The sequence below is a fragment of the Armigeres subalbatus genome, chromosome 1, assembly GCF_024139115.2.
Source record: "Armigeres subalbatus isolate Guangzhou_Male chromosome 1, GZ_Asu_2, whole genome shotgun sequence".
NCBI classification, from domain to species: Eukaryota; Metazoa; Arthropoda; class Insecta; order Diptera; family Culicidae; genus Armigeres; species Armigeres subalbatus.
Genome location: NC_085139.1, coordinates 74,734,938 through 74,755,851, shown reverse-complemented (window position 1 = coordinate 74,755,851; position 20,914 = coordinate 74,734,938). Strand labels below are relative to the sequence as shown.

Below are 20,914 nucleotides of genomic sequence, written 5' to 3'. Positions count from 1 at the left end.
CAGAAGAGGACGAGTCATGGCTTGCTGCGCACTGATCAACACGCTGAGGTGTTAATGTACAATCACACGCTGATGGTAATATACTCAAACCCCACAGTTCCGGTTTGCTTTAGTAAAAGAGTGTCTTAGGAAAAGTCAAAGATTTATCGGATGATCAAATATTGAAATTTCTGGTGATTCAATTCGTAAAACAAAAAAATATATAAAGCTCTTTTAGTGGAAACGTAAAACAAGTTTTTGCAGGCGGCGTCGTTGTGGAGAAAGAAAGTGGAGAGCTTTGGGCGGTTCCACAGTGAGTGGGTACTGTTAGCGGCTTGATTGTGGTCGGTGTTTTGCAGTCCGGTGAGTACATACACTGAAAACAAACATACCCAAAAGCGGGTTGTTTTCACTCAAAACCGTAAACCAAAACGTACATTATGCCTAACGTCCATTATGCCTAACGTCGCGGACCCTAACCGAGACATTTTCCGTTCATTTTTTTTTTTTGATTTTTGGGATTGGATTTGGATTTGGATTGGATTCGGATTGGATTTGGATTGGATTTGGATTGGATTTGGATTGGATTTGGATTGGATTTGGATTTTATTTGAATTGGATTTGGATTGGATTTGGATTGGATTTGGATTTGGATTGGATTTGGATTGGATTTGGATTGGATTTGGATTGGATTTGGATTGGATTTGGATTGGATTTGGATTTGGATTGGATTTGGATTGGATTCGGATTGGGTTTGGATTGGATTTGGATTGGTTTGGATTGGTTTGGATTGGTTTGGATTGGTTGGATTGGTTTGGATTGGTTTGGATTGGTTTGGATTGGTTTGGATTGGTTTGGTTGGTTTGGATTGGTTTGGATTGGTTTGGTTGGTTTGGATTGGTTTGGTTGGTTTGGTTGGTTTGGATTGGTTTGGTTGGTTTGGATTGGTTTGGATTGGTTTGGATTGGTTTGGTTGGTTTGGATTGGTTTGGATTGGTTTGGTTGGTTTGGATTGGTTTGGATTGGTTTGGATTGGTTTGGATTGGTTTGGATTGGTTTGGTTGGTTTGGTTGGTTTGGTTGGTTTGGATTGGTTTGGATTGGTTTGGTTGGTTTGGATTGGTTTGGATTGGTTTGGATTGGTTTGGATTGGTTTGGATTGGTTTGGATTGGTTTGGATTGGTTTGGATTGGTTTGGATTGGTTTGGTTGGTTTGGATTGGTTTGGATTGGTTTGGTTGGTTTGGATTGGTTTGGTTGGTTTGGATTGGTTTGGATTGGATTGGATTGGTTTGGATTGGTTTGGATTGGTTTGGATTGGTTTGGATTGGTTTGGATTGGTTTGGATTGGTTTGGTTGGTTTGGATTGGTTTGGATTGGTTTGGATTGGTTTGGTTGGTTTGGATTGGTTTTGGTTGGATTGGATTAAGATTGGTTTGGATTGGTTTGGTTGGTTTGGATTGGTTTGGATTGGTTTGGATTGGTTTGGTTGGTTTGGATTGGTTTGGATTGGTTTGGATTGGTTTGGTTGGTTTGGATTGGTTTGGATTGGTTTGGATTGGTTTGGTTGGTTTGGATTGGTTTGGTTGGTTTGGATTGGTTTGGATTGGTTTGGATTGGTTTGGTTGGTTTGGATTGGTTTGGATTGGTTTGGTTGGTTTGGATTGGTTTGGATTGGTTTGGTTGGTTTGGATTGGTTTGGATTGGTTTGGTTTGGTTGGTTTGGATTGGTTTGGTTGGTTTGGATTGGTTTGGATTGGTTTGGATTGGTTTGGATTGGTTTGGATTGGTTTGGATTGGTTTGGTTGGTTTGGATTGGTTTGGATTGGTTTGGTTGGTTTGGATTGGTTTGGATTGGTTTGGTTGGTTTGGATTGGGTTTGGATTGGTTTGGATTGGTTTGGTTGGTTTGGATTGGTTTGGATTGGTTTGGATTGGTTTGGATTGGTTTGGTTGGTTTGGTTGGTTTGGATTGGTTTGGATTGGTTTGGATTGGTTTGGATTGGTTTGGTTGGTTGGATTGGATTTGGATTGGTTTGGATTGGTTTGGTTGGTTTGGATTGGTTTGGTTGGTTTGGATTGGTTTGGATTGGTTTGGTTGGTTTGGATTGGTTTGGATTGGTTTGGATTGGTTTGGATTGGTTTGGTTGGTTTGGTTGGTTTGGATTGGTTTGGATTGGTTTGGATTGGTTTGGATTGGTTTGGATTGGTTTGGATTGGTTTGGTTGGTTTGGATTGGTTTGGATTGGTTTGGTTGGTTTGGTTGGTTTGGATTGGTTTGGATTGGTTTGGATTGGTTTGGTTGGTTTGGATTGGTTTGGATTGGTTTGGTTGGTTTGGATTGGTTTGGTTGGTTTGGATTGGTTTGGATTGGTTTGGTTGGTTTGGATTGGTTTGGATTGGTTTGGATTGGTTTGGTTGGTTTGGATTGGTTTGGTTGGTTTGGATTGGTTTGGATTGGTTTGGTTGGTTTGGATTGGTTTGGATTGGTTTGGATTGGTTTGGTTGGTTTGGATTGGTTTGGATTGGTTTGGATTGGTTTGGTTGGTTTGGATTGGATTTGGATTGGTTTGGATTGGTTTGGGATTGGTTTGGATTGGTTTGGTTGGTTTGGATTGGTTTGGATTGGTTTGGTTGGTTTGGATTGGTTTGGTTGGTTTGGATTGGTTTGGATTGGTTTGGTTGGTTTGGATTGGTTTGGATTGGTTTGGATTGGTTTGGTTGGTTTGGATTGGTTTGGATTGGTTTGGATTGGTTTGGATTGGTTTGGTTGGTTTGGATTGGTTTGGATTGGTTTGGATTGGTTTGGTTGGTTTGGATTGGTTTGGATTGGTTGGATTGGTTTGGATTGGTTTGGTTGGTTTGGATTGGTTTGGATTGGTTTGGATTGGTTTGGATTGGTTTGGTTGGTTTGGATTGGTTTGGATTGGTTTGGTTGGTTTGGATTGGTTTGGATTGGTTTGGATTGGTTTGGATTGGTTTGGTTGGTTTGGATTGGTTTGGTTGGTTTGGATTGGTTTGGATTGGTTTGGATTGGTTTGGATTGGTTTGGATTGGTTTGGATTGGTTTGGATTGGTTTGGTTGGTTTGGATTGGTTTGGATTGGTTTGGATTGGTTTGGATTGGTTTGGTTGGTTTGGATTGGTTTGGTTGGTTTGGATTGGTTTGGATTGGTTTGGATTGGTTTGGATTGGTTTGGATTGGTTTGGATTGGTTTGGATTGGTTTGGATTGGTTTGGATTGGTTTGGTTGGTTTGGATTGGTTTGGATTGGTTTGGATTGGTTTGGATTGGTTTGGATTGGTTTGGATTGGTTTGGATTGGTTTGGATTGGTTTGGATTGGTTTGGATTGGTTTGGATTGGTTTGGATTGGTTTGGTTGGTTTGGTTGGTTTGGATTGGTTTGGATTGGTTTGGATTGGTTTGGATTGGTTTGGATTGGTTTGGATTGGTTTGGATTGGTTTGGATTGGTTTGGATTGGTTTGGATTGGTTTGGTTGGTTTGGATTGGTTTGGATTGGTTTGGATTGGTTTGGATTGGTTTGGATTGGTTTGGATTGGTTTGGTTGGTTTGGATTGGTTTGGATTGGTTTGGATTGGTTTGGATTGGTTTGGTTGGTTTGGATTGGTTTGGATTGGTTTGGATTGGTTTGGATTGGTTTGGATTGGTTTGGATTGGTTTGGATTGGTTTGGATTGGTTTGGATTGGTTTGGTTGGTTTGGATTGGTTTGGATTGGTTTGGTTGGTTTGGATTGGTTTGGATTGGTTTGGATTGGTTTGGATTGGTTTGGATTGGTTTGGATTGGTTTGGATTGGTTTGGATTGGTTTGGATTGGTTTGGATTGGTTTGGATTGGTTTGGTTGGTTTGGATTGGTTTGGATTGGTTTGGTTGGTTTGGATTGGTTTGGATTGGTTTGGTTGGTTTGGATTGGTTTGGATTGGTTTGGATTGGTTTGGTTGGTTTGGTTGGTTTGGATTGGTTTGGATTGGTTTGGATTGGTTTGGTTGGTTTGGATTGGTTTGGATTGGTTTGGTTGGTTTGGATTGGTTTGGTTGGTTTGGATTGGTTTGGATTGGTTTGGATTGGTTTGGATTGGTTTGGATTGGTTTGGTTGGTTTGGATTGGTTTGGATTGGTTTGGTTGGTTTGGATTGGTTTGGATTGGTTTGGGATTGGTTTGGTTGGTTTGGATTGGTTTGGTTGGTTTGGATTGGTTTGGATTGGTTTGGATTGGTTTGGTTGGTTTGGATTGGTTTGGATTGGTTTGGTTGGTTTGGATTGGTTTGGATTGGTTTGGATTGGTTTGGATTGGTTTGGATTGGTTTGGATTGGTTTGGATTGGTTTGGATTGGTTTGGATTGGTTTGGTTGGTTTGGATTGGTTTGGATTGGTTTGGATTGGTTTGGATTGGTTTGGATTGGTTTGGATTGGTTTGGATTGGTTTGGATTGGTTTGGTTGGTTTGGATTGGTTTGGATTGGTTTGGATTGGTTTGGATTGGTTTGGTTGGTTTGGTTGGTTTGGATTGGTTTGGATTGGTTTGGATTGGTTTGGATTGGTTTGGATTGGTTTGGATTGGTTTGGTTGGTTTGGATTGGTTTGGTTGGTTTGGATTGGTTTGGATTGGTTTGGATTGGTTTGGTTGGTTTGGATTGGTTTGGTTGGTTTGGATTGGTTTGGATTGGTTTGGATTGGTTTGGTTGGTTTGGATTGGTTTGGATTGGTTTGGATTGGTTTGGATTGGTTTGGATTGGTTTGGATTGGTTTGGATTGGTTTGGATTGGTTTGGATTGGTTTGGATTGGTTTGGATTGGTTTGGATTGGTTTGGATTGGTTTGGATTGGTTTGGATTGGTTTGGATTGGTTTGGATTGGTTTGGATTGGTTTGGTTGGTTTGGATTGGATTTGGATTGGTTTGGATTGGTTTGGATTGGTTTGGATTGGTTTGGATTGGTTTGGATTGGTTTGGATTGGTTTGGATTGGTTTGGATTGGTTTGGATTGGATTTGGATTGGTTTGGATTGGTTTGGATTGGTTTGGATTGGTTTGGATTGGTTTGGATTGGTTTGGATTGGTTTGGATTGGTTTGGATTGGTTTGGATTGGTTTGGATTGGTTTGGATTGGTTTGGATTGGTTTGGATTGGTTTGGTTGGTTTGGATTGGTTTGGATTGGATTGGTTTGGATTGGTTTGGATTGGTTTGGTTGGTTGGTTTGGATTGGATTTGGATTGGATTTGGATTGGATTTGGATTGGATTTGGATTGGATTTGGATTGGATTTGGATTGGATTTGGATTGGATTTGGATTGGATTTGTATTGGATTTGGATTTTCTGTTTCTGTTTCCCTTTTGCGAAAAAAAATATAACAAGTCAGTCGAAAAGCTGCTTGGCGCGGTTTGGCTGAACCCCGACCATTTGGTTTAAAAATCCTAAGCTACGGTTCAAATGTGATAAAGGGGTAACGACGGCTTTGGCAGGTTTTGTTCTATTATTGTCAGGGGGGTTTTTCATGACTGATTAAGGTCAAATTTGGCCCAAACATTCCATAAAATTTGGTCGACAAAACCCCCCTGCCAATAATAGAACAAAACCTGGCAAAGCCGTCTGTTCCCATATTTTAATTTTTTGTAAGAATTGAAAAAAGTCCTGAATTATTATGTATTGGACAATAAAAAAAAGTAGAGTATTCAATCACCAACAATATAAGTCATGCTACGTCTACTACACACCGGGGGTAGAGGACGAGGAAAATGTTATACATAAGATCGGGTCTATAAAATATCGAAAAAAGTGATCAAGTTTACTGCATTGTGATATTGACAATCAGAGATTTTCTAATATGAGCATACTCTTTTGTAGTGTATTTGTTTTAAATGAGTAGTGAGCTACCTTAGATTGTAACATATTTTGATTCAATCCGCCACGAATGTAATAGCCTATTCAGACTATGGTCATTTACGAGATATTTGGCATGGTAAAGCGTATCTTGATATCAAAGTTCACTCATCTTATTTCCATTTCATTTCTTATTGTCATTTATCACGTCAAATACCTCGTAATTGCGTAGAACTGTATTAAAATCTGCCATTCGCTGGTTGCGGGATAGAGTTCTTTCCCTAGAAAACTATCGATTAGCCCGGAACCAGTGTTGACAAGTGGTCCGAGATGCCAAGGGCCACTCGTGGAAAAAAAAAAACTGTTGACCAAAACAGAAAGCACGGGTGGATGAGTGTGATGTTTCTGCTTATTGCCGAGGATAACATTGAGTTTACCGTTGCATAATGGTAGAGCACCCGTCTAACGTACTGGGAGGTGTGGGTTCGATTCCCACCGGTAGGCAGTAGTTATTTTTGAATATGTCATAAATATTCTTCTTCTCAAAACACATGTTTTTCGGTTTTCAGTGTCGTTTTCCACATAGGAGCATCGAGAAACTGATGGAATCAAGGAGAATCAGTCTTCATGCGACCTTTGGAGACGAATCAACAGCTTGCGTGGCAGGAGAAGGGAATGGCTATAGATAGTGGAATATACAGATGAGCGAAGATAAATCCTCTGTCTCCAAACGAATTGTCAAACGTGTCTCCAAACGAACATGACGTCACGATTTCAACGGAAATGTTAAGAGCTGTGACGTCATATGGTGTCAACGGTTTATTGTGCACCCAGCCCAAGGATAGGATTTCAACTTTCCGGTTCGCCAAGGGAGAAGTGGAATATTCACTGATGAAATCCGCAGGCCCCCCGGATGACGTAGAATGTGAAATTGAAAATCTTCTCCACGCGGCAAAGCCAGTTTTTCCCAAGTAATTGACCGAGAATGGAATGCGAGAGCCCCTCCAAACAATTGGAAGAACAGCCTCTTAGTACCCATCCTAAAAATCATATAGTAATCACTAGAATTTCTAGAAATAAACTGGATTATCGACAACACACAGTTCTTCCTGAATTCGGAATAGCCAGCCAGCTGACTTCCCTTGTGCCGTAATCTGGAAAAGTGACTTACCCGCCATTTTACAACATGCATGTTTTTCATTTTTCTGTTAAAGATCTCGATGAGTAGTACTCGTTAACACCATTTTTGGAAAATGGCGTATACGTCACTTTTTCAGATTACGGCAGCCTTGGTCATATTACAGATGATGCCATGAAAATTGAACACAACGTTCGACATTATGAGAAAGAAAAAGTGATTAGGGGAAGAGGCCCCAAAACGCCAACTGAAAGGCGTTTTGCCTCATGAGCTTTCCGAAAATGAAATATCACCACTTTTTTAAAGATGAGCCAGCCTAGGGCTGCAAATCTCTCTAATAAAGATAAAAAACACTTGTTTATATGTGAATAGATGTGATTGAGATTTTTTCAAATTTTAAGATGGCATATTGTTCAACTGTTGCATGACGTAAAAATACCCTTGAAAATCGTTAAAGGTAAGACATTAAAGCAGTCTTTGCTTTGCTAGGGAATATTGTCCCTCCTTACCCTAACTGAGCACTGTTCAGTTAGATATTTATATTTCAAATATATATTTAAAATTACGTAAAACTTTCTCTCAATGTTTATTACTTCATGGACATATTCCTAACACTATCAAACCCTATAGAAGTTCCATATATATATGTATACATATTTGGGCCAGGATTAGGAACGTCTCTGCAGTTATATTTTTATGATGGAACCCTCATTGATAATAACTTGCAAACGTCGATGAAGTGCAAAAGTGATATACGCCTTGGCGTACACCTCCAACAAAAAAAATCACTGTGATTCGATTTATATTCGAATCTAATGAAAAGTACCTACCTACTCTAAGGACGTCATAGCGTAATGGAAACTCGACACGGTCCCAAATCGTTCACCGTAAAAGGTAAAAGTTTCCATGCGATGAAACATTCTGTGCTGCCATGGTTTCCCACGTAAATCATAGGACCGGGAGGGCCGGTGTGGCAGCAACAGTTGCGATATGAATATGTCATGCATGCCGGAGCCTTCTTTTCGATACGTTTATTATGACTCCGCCATGCCAAAAACGACCGCGAAGCGCGGACGGACAGCCGGAATGATGGCTCCCGGCTGCTCTATATGGTCCACGCCACGCCGCCAGTCGGTACACTGCATTGTCTGGAACTGGAAGTAGGTTGCAGGTTTTGTTTTTATTTTGGGGTTTTCAGGGAAATTTATTATCGCTCGAGGACCTGGTAGATAGCTGGTATTGATACCGTTGAAACAGTAAAAATAACAAAGCCACGGCGCACAATGTGATGTGTAGTGCGTCAAAATATCTAAACGGTTTTCAAGTTTTTCATAGTTTTAATGAGTATCAAATAGAACCCAAAAATAATTAGGAAAGTCACCCGCCCAATAAACAAAGTCTTAACCTAGCTAGTGCCACTTTTCGTATTCTGTCCGAAAATCGTTCGCAAATATCCCAACGTGCGTCAACGCGATAGACCAAATGGTTGTGGTGTTTTGATTCATGATTGTTGTTCAGTGGACTCGCGTCATGCAATATGGGACGCAACCACCCAGGACGAGGTTTGGTTATCACTGGGCAGAAAATGGAATGCGATAAAAAATTGAGTTACGGTATTTGGAACCAGAAACATAACGCGATATTTATTAGTGGCTTTATCGTGGAACGCTGGAAATGGCAACAATCCCGGACCACTTGTTGACTTATGGTACAATCGATATTGTATACGTCGAACGACAAAGGCGGCAACATTTGTTCACGTTTCACGATACAAAAATTACATGGCGACTGGATGTGAAGCAAATATAGCTGAGTAAGATAAGTCGATCAGATTTGTGTAACTTCAACTTCGAAACAGAGGAAGAGCAGAAAATTGATAAATAACCTATACATCTATCCTAAAAAGAAAAAAAAATCAAAAATAAATTTTGAACACCTACAAGTAAATATCCTTAACTTTTGACTCAAAATAGTGTAGTTTTCTCAGTCTCTTTCATGAATGATATTAAAACGAAGAGAGCTGCATCGACCTAACCCAACGTGTTATGTTCCGTGATACGAGTCAAAAGTGAATTGATTTGCGGTTTCGTATGCTATTTCTGAGGTTGCTTAGATATCACAAGTAAAGAAAGTCATCTTTGCTGTCATTCTTCACAGAACCGTGATAAATGGTTTTGCAAAAGGTTACAATAGGTGAGATAATTTCCTCGATTTCATCTGATACATCATTCAAAGTATTAACAATACTTCAACAAAATCCACTCAAGCCTGACCTTCGTCTATTTCTCTATTGTCTATTTTCAGAACTAAATCGCAGAAAATAAAACGGCTCAACGAGAATTGTAATTGAATTGTACTCCACCGATGGTGAAAAAGCATTGTGTCAATTTTCTGTGTCAAAAATCAGAAGAAAAATCATAAAGTTCCACATCCCACGCTCGCTTCAACAGTGAAAACACCATCCAATGAGTGACTACCGGGCGCGACGACTTCTAGTTTAGTGCGGCTCGGTTTATTGCCCATAATCAAGTGCCGGTGCCGACGTTGTCGGGTGGGAGGGAAGGTGCAAACGTGTCGCAGCATTATGACCGTGAAAATTTTTCGCCGGGGATCGGCACGCTGCATAGGGCTTCTGTCGGCGTTCGTGACCATTCTGCTGTGCTTGTACTACATCTCGATGGGGCAGCCATCGAACACGCCAACGACGGCCACCGCATCCGGTGCTTCTTTGCTGCACAAGGATGCTGTCCTGCACCAGAAACGGTAAGTGTGTGTGTACAATGTAAGAGTATCCATTTTGATGCTTTTAAGTTATTCAACATGACGGGGTGGAAAGGTCTTGGCGATGTGGTACGTATTTTATGTGGGGCTGTATTACGCTCCCGCTAGAATGGGGAACTGCGCACCTTTCATAATATATTATGCGGTTCAGGAGTTTGGCTTGAATTGGAAAAACATCCTCAAGCTTGTTTTACGAGAATCGTGAAAGTTTTTTTTAAGTAAAGTAGCGTTTAGGGTTCAATTGAAGAGAATAAATGCAATTCATAATTAGTTCTAATAAAAAAATAAAAAACGTGAGGCTTTATAGATAATCAACGAAACCACATTAAAAAATGCAAGGTGATCATAAAATTTTGAAAAACAATATATATTATATAAATGCACTTCATTTGCATCACAATGATTATTTTTTCGCTTTTGGCGAAGACTAATGCAAATGCTGTCTCGATCCGTTAACATGGTTAACATCCTGATTGACAGGTGTTCTTACAACTTCAGGAAGGTACAATAAGTGCATTGAGCACACTATTTATATTAGCACGCTTCATGCTGTTACACGTAACGGACTATTTACTTCATTCTAAGCCCAGTGATTTCCATATTTGTGCAAAATCAACACCACAACTCCTACAGCACATTGGATCTCACATTCTTGTTGAGCCATTCATCTCACGACTTAGGCGCGAACTACTCAGATAATCCACGACGGCAGATCTATATTACAAAGTGCTCCCTTCCCAAACAATGTAATTTTCGTTGAAATCGACAACCTGTCTTTTTTTCTTTTCTTCCTAAGCAATGGAGGGGGAATTTGCTCAACAGACATCCTGGGTTGTCCAGGAAGTGCGGGGTTAGGGGCCACCTCCAACAGCAAACGGGGGAGGCAGGACTGCATCCCCGACCCGCTAAACCGTTTCCATTGCCGCCAAGCCCATCGTCCCTTCGGTACAACCAGAAAGTAATGCTTCAAAGAGGGGCCAGTGCATAACGCACCCTCGAGGTTAGCTGCGTGTCCTTGCAGCATCGAACATCGTGACTCGCTTTTTTAGAAGAACACCATGGTATCGTGCCAGCGCATTGCCGGCTTTCCAGGTGGCCTTACCACGCCCTATGTCCTCGGAAGGTGGGAAGGGTCGACTTCGCGCCTGATTCCCTCTGCACGACTGGTATCAAGAATGATGATGCCGCGTGCACCCCAAATTGACCTCTCTGCGATAGAGCCTATTCGCCAGCACACAGAGGGACTTGCCGACGCGGTGCCTACGCCTGCCCCAGCCTTGACGAGGACCCCTTTCCGTCCTCGGGCTCGGAACCCGCCCGGTTGACCGACTCCGCGAATGCGACGATACCACGTTGTTCTTCTCGCGGCCACTTGTTCTATAAAAGGATCGAGTTCGACCACAGGGCACCGGTATGACCCATGAAGCCGACTCCGAACCCTTGGACCACCTCTTATTTTCGCCTGAACTAGCCATTCCTCGAGTCCACGCGCCACCTTCTGTGTAGCTCCGAGACGATTTGGACGATAGCCGATAAAACGGCGATCCAGCCAACTTCATCTTTACACATCCTCCGGACTAGGTTGTCCGGGGTAGTGTCCAAACCACATGTGGCAAGCATGTGGTCACGCATTGTGCGAAAACGCGGGCACACGAACAACACGTGTTCCGCCGTTTCCTCTAAACCTGCGCACACCGGACACTCGGGCGAGGCCGAGCAAGCCAGCTGCGTTACCTGCACTGTGATTTTGCAGCACGCTTAAACGCCGGGCACATCGAACCCCCCATGGGGTGCTTGCTTTTCACAGCTTTGCTGGAACAATTCAAACAATTGGGAGGGTTCGTGCAGCATTGTGCATTATGTCTCTCCAATCCGCAGCGTCGGCAGAGATTGCTTCTGTCAGGGCCTTTGCAGTCCCATTGCTTGTGCCCCGGTTCCAGGCACTTGAAGCAAACTTCGGGTTGCTCGTATATGCCCACAGGGCACACCGACCATCCCACCTTGATGCTCCCCAACTTCACTACCTTGGAGGCGTCCGCTGCAGATAGCCGAACCAATGCTACCTGTGTCCCTGACGGACCTTTCCGTAGCCGAACGGCTGCGGTGGACGCCTCCACTTTACAATGTCGCCGCAGTGCCGTGACGAGCTCTTCGACTTCGGTGATCTCGTCCAGGTCTTTAACCCTAAGATTCACCTCCGTCGTGAGTGCCCTCACCTTGACCGTCTCGCCTAGGACTTCCTTCGCCAACTTCTTGTAGGCGTCGCCCTTTTGCGAGACGCCCCGCTTTAGCTCGAGGATCATCTCGCCCATCCGGATACGTCTTATTCGACGTACGTCGGCGCCGAGTTCACCGAGCCTTCAAGACGTCCGAGTACTTAGCCTCGTCCGTTTTGATGACTAGGGCATCGCCCCTGGAGCGATTGGCGCCTACCCTAGACTTCCCTACCCTCATTCGCCTGGGCCTTCTTTTCGGCCCTTGACGTCTTCGGTTTCCTCTTGTTCTTGACCAGGGTCCAGGAGGCGTCATCCCCCTCTATTTCCCTGGTCTGTGGCGGCTGAGAGCTTTCAGCCTGCCGTAACCCCTTACCACCGTCTTTCCTGGGTGGACGGACCTTTCCAGGTCCTTCCTCCCCCGATTTTGGGAGGTACCTGGCCGGGGTTCAGCTTCCCCCGGTCTAACTCGCAGTGGCCATGGGGAGGGGTCGTCAAGCCCTTGGACAAAGTCCCTGCTGCCCCCAAGGTGATGTCTGTGTGTGTGTATGTGTGTATGTGTGTGCGCAAAATTTCTCACTCATTTTCAGGCACTTATCCTTTATCTATTTGCTCGCAACAAGTAGCATTCGACATAGAATCCTGTCCCATTGGACGATGGGCTCAGAAGTTATGGCCAAAATGAAAATCGTACAAAATCGTCCGGTTCAAAGACTTCCAACGAACCTATATTTCAGGATGTCGCGATTTTCTTGATCTAGTTCCCGAGAGTGGACTACAAGAAGTTCCTCGGCACTGCCGGAATCTTCTCCTAAACCGATCCCCTGTATTTTTAAGCTATTCAGCTCCCAGTATCACCTCGGTTTAAACGGATAGCTCCCGTCGGCAAAACAAACCTACTCTGACGGGATGTTTCCCGACAGCGGAAGCTTCCCCTTAACCAAACATGTCCCAATAATCTCTCTGCGGGCGCTACCTCTTCTTTTTCCACGCTCGTTCTAACGTAACTTCACCTACTCGTTGATTGCGCGCACTTGCCAACAGAACAACAGCAGCTGCCAGAAGAGGTCGCTGGTAGCAGTGGTCACAGCGGAGAGAGGATCAACTTTTTACTTTTCAACGCAATTCATGCAAACTTTGTGTTACATATTTATAATAATATAAAAATATGACAGAAAACACATAATAAAGTCGTAAAAAATGGATTTCAACAAGTGCCTTAAAGTCGTCAAACTAACGACGATAATTTATCGATTAACAACCCTGGCCACCGGGGGGAGATTGACGCCAGCCATCATGTGCATGATCCGATCCCCTTGAACAAGGAGAGGGTTCCTATGGTTTCCGGATGTGGCGGTGGCGTATGCGGCGGCTTTTAACCAAATAGCCACTTGCACACGATGGTTAAATGGGAGGACACCTGCTTTGGCGCAGGCAGCCTCAGCGGGTGTAAAAGGAAGAAGTCCGGAAGCTATGCGGAGGTATTGGTTGAAGACTGGGGAGAGTATGTTGACAAGCTCACAACGTGCTACAAAAGTCAGTTCTAGCCCGTACAGCAGTCTGCTATCAATCAGCGCTTGGCCAATACGAGTGGCCCTGTTGTTCGTCCTATGCGGATAATGTTTTATAAGGTTGATCCATGATTTGCAGCAGACTTTGACCGCTTGGGAATGAGGGACGAAGGTCAGTCCTCGATCGATAAAGACTCAGAGGACCTTAAAGAGTTTCCGGTTCGGAATCGGCTGCCCGTTAATTTTGAGACTAGGGACGGAGAGACGGTGCCGTCCATTGCACACATGCCCGCGAATGCCTTTTCCGGCCGACATGGTGAAGTCAACCGACGAGGCCCACCGATGAACTGCACTAACGGCTAACTGCTTGGGTTCGGATACGCGTTCGCGCCGTAGGGTTTCCGACTAAGGCTTGTACGCGACAAAATCTGGACACCTTTAAACACGTATAACTTTTGAAATTGCTCATCAACGAGTGAAATATTTCGTAGATTGATGAATGTATGTCTGTACTTTCTGAAAATATATTTGTGTGACAAGTACGTAGTGAATAATGGCGTCGAAGGAATTGCAGGTTCGGAAAGAATTGTGTGCAGTCGCAATTGAAATTCGGGTCTCTCGATGCCGAAACTGACTAAAAACATTTTGGTTTCATGTGAACACTGCTCGAAGCGTTTTAAAATTCGTCGATGCTTGTTTGACAATATCTAAAACGTCAGAGAGTGGAACAAAAATTTTATTGCCACCAGTTGGATACAAGCTCGAAACAAATTCTACTGAGGATGCCAGATCTTTCAGCACGTATTATTTCTTAGAAAATTCAAATGACACCAAGTTTCGTGCATACATCGAAGCATCGATAAGGAATGAAGCCATTTGAAGTGAAAAATGTACCGAAATAAACCAACAGCAGTTTTTTTTATTCTTAAAGTTATGTGTCCAGATTTTGTCGCGATCAAGCCTTACCACAACCAGGATGTCGTCTGCGTAGACGAAGATGTAGATGTTCTTGGGGAGGCCTCTGGGACGGTTTTGGAGATGGATTTGCAGATAAAGACCCGAGTGTGTTGCACAAAAGCTAGTTTGATTCATCCAGGCTTGATTCGCCAGATCAAGGATACTATTCTGGTGGTATGGGGAAGGTTTTTCAGCATCGGATACCCTATTCCATTCGGATCGCAAGACTTCTTTTTGTTACTGGCAAGAGCGAAAGAAATCTCGGCGTACGAAAAAAGGGCTGGTTTATTGGGGAATCAAGCAAGTCCAGCAGGACTCGAAAATTCTGCAGCGTCAAAGCCCTGGTGGCTATGATCCTTAGAAAATCGGCTAGGTAGCCGCTTACTGATGCGAGTGATGCGAAGTACCAAGCGCATTGGCCACATCCGGCGGATCGGAAATAGTACGGTCGTGCGGAACTATGTGGATGGGGGAAGATCTACGCTTGCCACTAAGCGCATTGACTTTCCCTCTTAGTTCGGCGATGGATTGGGCCGAATTGATGAAGTCCTCCCAGAAGCAGTGGCGTCTTGGATGACCGTTCGGCACTCATAGTGTTTTTGTTTGTAGTTTTCCAATGCAGTTACCTTTCTCGAGTGCCCAGGGGGAAGCCTCCTGAGCGCTCGGAGGGCTTTCCTTCTGACTTTAACGGCTCGACGCGTTTTGGCCGTCCACCAACGAAGGGCTTTGCGTCCTGGCCGAGAATTGGTCTGAGGGATGAATAGACCAGCGGCGTCGAGAACGACCTTAGAGAAGTCGAGAAGCGTAAACGGAGTAGTGTGCTCCAACGCGTGTCAAATGCTGCTATGAAAGGAAAGAGAAGTGGTAGAAGGAGAGACATTGGCAGTGACCTGAATTGGAAAATGGATGCTTCCATAGAGGACGGAAGCAACCTCCCAATTTAACATGGAAAGGAGAGGTCGGTTGATGGTGGTCACGTCGATGGCGGTGGCCGAATTTCCATTGAAACCCAGATTAATCCACCAAGCGGTGACGATGCCTTTCTCGATCCAATCCCTTGGTTTTGCCTTCGTGTGGTACACATCATAAGAACCATCGTTTAGGGGAACTAGATCAGCCTCCTCGAAAGCTTCGAGCAGGACAACACCACGGGGGTCCGACCTTGTACCTCTCCAGGTTGGGTGGTGGGCATTCATATATCCCAAGAGAAGAAGGGGAGACGGGGTCTCACTGATGATGTCACATTCACAATGCTAATAGGAATGCTGCCTCGGAGACGGACTCCAACGACTGGGAGGTCTTTACGAAACTGAAGGACGTCAAAAGGGATCTCCCGGAGGATCCCTATTGCTACGGAATGCCGGATATGTGTACCTTTCTTGCAAATCCATTTGTATTTGCCCCCAAGGAAGCGATCCATGGAGGCTGGTGAGATGCGGTTGACCTCCTGTGGGCTATAATCCAGGGTGAACTATCGTTTGTCAACAGTTCCAGGTTGGGCAGGTTGTTCCAAAATCCGTTAATATTCCACTGAAGACAAAGTTTGACCTCTAGTGGAAGCGTAGGGGTCGGAAAAGAGGCAGAAGTCCGTACCCGACGCAGGTAGAAGCGATGATGACGGATACCCTCCTCGGGTGTATCCGGAAGAATACTGTTGTAGACAGGAGACCTGTAAACAGGGTTAACGTAAGAAGCTGGATTGGATTTGATGACATGCTGGCAGTGGTAGGACGTATCACTCGGGTTGGAGTGCCCGAGGAGCCTAGGATGCTAGATCTGTTGGGACTTATAACCCGGATTGGTGTCCCCAGGATGCCCTAAGCAGCACATACTCATAGCATCGGTACTAACTTCTCGATGGTCTTGGTTGATCAGCTTGCTGCTACTCGGAGGCTTTCGTCTCTCGTCATCCGTCGGAGAAGAACAAAACGTTCCGATAACAACTGACATGAGTCGCTTGCTTTCCACGGAGTCCTCCGGAGAAACAGCATCTTGAAACCTTGCGCTTGCTGGATTGCTTGCAGGGGGATAAAGCGTCCCTCTTCCGTCTATCTCCCGGCGCCGGGGAGTGTTCCTTAGTTCTGGTATGGGAAAGACGTCCGTACTGAGGGAGCTCCGACTACCGAGGGATCTGGACAGGTTCTTCATGCTTGGCGAGTCTTCGTCCACTGGGTGCCAGGGTCAACCCGGTCGTTCTCCGACTACCCAGGGCACCGTGGATGATTTATTCCACTACTGACGCCTTCATTACTATTACATTTTCCGTCACATTTTTCACGAAATTCGACTCGAATCCCCTCTCTTCTGTTTAAAATGGTTAGAAAAGAATGATAATGAGAAGTCAAACAGACTGATACATTTTGGTACAGATTTCTCATATTAAACCCATATCTCGAAACCCCACTCGATGTTTTTAGCACTCTGCAAGCCTTGTTGGCCTTGCCTTACAACTCGTGCTGAAAAATCATCTTTTTGAAACTAGTTGCACAAACTACTATTTACGAATCCCATAAGTTTTTCATTGCTTCCGTGGCGATTTAGAAATTCATCATCTTATCCTCCAACTATGACTCACATTATGTAATATTCCTATGAAAAACGCATATCACTTGATAAACACATCTGAATAGTGTTGTTCTTTTTTTTATAACTTTGCACTTCAACCCGTAGATCGAAAATCATTCGTGCTTATCATACATTTATCACTTAACGAAAATATGATCTGACAAAATGACATTTGTTTGGTTAACTTTTCCTCTACTTCCCTCGCTACTACTTCCTCGCACCGTCAGTAATAAAAAAAAAACATCTAAGTGATTCCACCAACAGACGGGTTTCTTTACCTTTTGAAGAGTGATATACCGCTGCACGGGTTTCTCCGAAGGCGGCAACCAACAACAACGGTGGTCATCATCGTATTATACCACACCGGCTTATTGAAACTTACGAGATGTATTGATTTTCCCTCCTCGGGTGGTACAGAAACTTTGAAATTCAATTTTTCCTTATCCAATTAGGGACCAAGGTAGAAAAGGAGGACCTGCCTGTATTCATTTCTTCCACTGCTCTTCAGTATCGGCCGTCAGGAAGTGGAGGCGGATCAGATTTAAGGGGATAGCGAGGCAATATGACCATGTGGAAGAAATTTTTTAAAGAGGTTTTTTTATTTGTAATGTTATTTGATTAAAATACTGCAAGTTGGAGGATTGTTAACAGATTGAAGTTACATAAAATTTAGGAAATTCAAGCACTCTTCTATTAGTGCAAAATTTAAGAAAAGCTTTCTTGCCACTTAGTGCAGGGCAAGCAAAACGCAGCATATGAGAGCTGTGAATTAATAACCAGAACATATTCATGTCGGTCATTCGTTCCAAAACGTCTTTCGCCTAACCTTTATAATATTTGGATAGCTTTCAAATTCTAACAAAAACATGGTAAATGGAAACCAAAAAACCTTTTTTTCTCTCCCCTTGGGCGTTATGAGGCCTCTTTCCCTAACGAAGCCAACAAGGGACATCGTACGGAACTAAATTCCAGTAAGGGCATTCCACGGTACCCTGCAGTAGAGGCGAAAAGAAAAGTGAAGTGAAATTTGTGAAAAACTTATTTCAATTTCATTGTTCTCGACGAGAGCAGCAGAGTGGAGTAGCCGCACGGCGCTTCAACGTCGAGTGACTCGGAAGAAAGTCCTATCCCTACGTCGGGAGGCAAGAAAAATGGATTTCCACTTTTTTGTTGTTGTCGTCTGTTTGAAGAGCTGAGGGACTTGTATACTTAGCCGTTTGCCGAAGGACTTTTTTTCCCGGTGCCGCGCTGGCATACGGCGGAAAGCGGAATGTGATGGAAAGCTCGCGTGCTTTGAAAGATACAAAAGTGAGAAAAAGGGGTTCGCTGGAGTCGGTCGCAGTTCATATATAAGGAGGAGTTTGCTTTCGATGCAATCGTGACAATGAGTGTGGAAAGCGGAAAGAAAATCACAAACAGATAGCGGCGGATAAACTGAAGGTGACGTCTTTCCGTCGGCTTGAGCATGCGAGCGGTGGGACTTATGGGAGTGCAGTGGGACTGGAGATAAAACACCGAAACTTTTAGGCGATATTTGGTATTTGTTCTGGGAGAAAATTTCTAATAACGATTGAATTTCACATTTTTATTTGAATGTTGATGAATGTTTTTTTAATTAATCTCGGATTGATTCACGATCTTGATATAAATTCAGTTAAGTTATATCAACATTACTATATTCAATCACGCAAAATAATGGAGGTAATAGTTTTTTTTTGTGAGATTTGCAATCATCCAAAAGTGGTTCATTTGTCCCGTAGTCGATGTCTATTACAGTAAAAACCAGTGAAAAGAGCTCATTACTGGGAAGCACTATCCACGAGACATGGTCCTGAAGGGTCGATGGAATTTTCTGCCACAACCACCCGCCAAAATATAACAATACAGCTGGCGAAAGTCAACTTGAAAAGGTTTCCTTTTATTTTAGATAACGGCAAGTCGAACAATAAGATTCCATCTTTGTCTTTTCTATGCTCAGCTAAAGGTCACTGAATTGCTTATTAGTTCTTTTCACATTTGACAAAATGGTGAGAGGTTGACAGGTCATTCCACAATTCTTGTGAGAAAGTTAGCTCCAGGGTATGGCCGATAAATTTGTTTGGCCAAACCGGTCATTTGCCTGGAAGAGTCGTTTAGCCAATAACGTCTAAATACTGTCATACTGTCATACTGTCTAAAATGACGTTTTTCCATACAGGTCATATTGCCAAAAAAAACTAGTTTTACTGACCACGTCATTTGACCAGAAAAGTCGTTTGGCCAAATTGATCACTTGGCCGAAGTGATCGTTTAGCAAAAAAGGTCATGTGGTGGCTAAAAATGTCGTTTGGTCGAACGGGTCACACGGAAATACCATTTGGTCAAACAGGACATATGGTAAATAATGTCTGATTATATGACCGTATATGTCTTCTGTTAAACGGGTAACACGGCCGAAAATATTGAATGTAAGAAGCATGAAGTGAATAATGATAATTGAAAAATTAGAAATGAGAAGAATAGAACAATGCTGCCGTAATCTCCATTTTTCTGTTAAACAGCTTGCCCAAATTGGTTTAAAACGCATATTGGAGCGAAATGATTTTTTTTTTTGCAAATGGGTGAAATGATGCGATTTGGCATGATAAACTCAGCCGTGATGCATTCCTTCTAATTCACAAACGAGTTTGCGTGCGCGGGAGGGCTCGACGATTGAGATTTTTGAATGATTTTTCCAACACTGGTGGAGTGTAACGTGTAGTTCGATCGAGGTTAAGCAAAAAGACAATCCAACGAACACTAATTAATTTATTTACCGACTGTACAAAGCAGAACCAAGAAGATGGATCGTAGTAAGCATCGCGACCGGACGCGAAAAAAAAAAATCTCCACGTCAAAATTTTGCGTTTTCTAATCACCGCAAAATAATACAATTCGGCTGGTGTTACGGCGAAGCAGTGAAGAGAGCACTATTCACGATGGCGAATTTTTAACGCAGAGTATAATAATATCGCTTGACTCAATGTGAACGCACTTGAAATTTTGATGAGCTGAACCAATTTTAATGTAGCAGCATCCTTGACATTAACAGTCATCGGAACTTACACAGCTATGAAACTAACCTTCGCAAACGCCGGATCGGTCACAGTTGAGCATTGTGGCCACAATTCGAATGGAATCAAAGTACGATGAGAAGCAAAATGCATACATGAAACATATGTTGTTTTCTTGGATATCCCTGGTGCGCCATGTTCAAAGCAGGAGCTCTTTTGATAGTGGAGGAACTAAACCGGTGAGCACGTTCCAATTATTTACTTTTAACTTGTTTTATTTCATTGCTTCATAATCCTAAATATTATAAAAAATACCACTAAATACGTACAGGGCATCGTTTGCTGCTATTGCCGCGGATATTGTGGGAGTCCCAGGTATTCGGTTCACGCTTTAGTTAGCAACGGTGGCTCTTCTAGACCTTCTATTCCCTGAGTAGATAGTACGAATAAGGGCGTCCTTGTGAAGTTTTGCTGTATCTGTTATGAACAACTAGTACATCCCATTCCCCACACTTTCTGAAGAAACTTATATTTCTTCAGAAGTGAATCCTTTTTGTAGTACTAGTCTTCATAACAAAAAGGGCACCATTACGGAGCATGAGATCTGATCAAATTATTCGTAGTACTACTTGACAACGCCCCCAGCTGGGTGAGGGATACAGGATGACACACACACACACACACACACGACTGTACAAAGCAGAACCAAACATTTCGATGATCGGGAGATCAGTCTGCATGCCAAAAAAAAAACACGATGGCATGTGCACTAAATTTGGACTTGCTATTTAATTATGCCACTCACACAAATCAGAACTATATATGTAAATGATCGCGCGATCATTCTGCGTGGCAGAGGAAACACGACCGGACGCGCACTAAATAAAACTTTATAATTAATTGCC

General features: G+C 43.3%; 1 protein-coding gene across 1 annotated transcript in view; it reads left to right on the top strand.

Moving 5' to 3' along the window:
- Positions 1-9,084: 9,084 nt before the first annotated feature.
- Positions 9,085-20,914, top strand: part of LOC134227286 (alpha-mannosidase 2) — a 70,443-nt gene continuing 58,613 nt past the window's right edge. The window contains exons 1-2 of the mRNA XM_062708658.1: positions 9,085-9,184; positions 9,255-9,713. Of these exons, the coding sequence (XP_062564642.1) occupies positions 9,535-9,713 (179 nt within the window). The 5' untranslated portion in view covers positions 9,085-9,184; positions 9,255-9,534. The remainder of the gene's footprint in view (positions 9,185-9,254; positions 9,714-20,914) is intronic.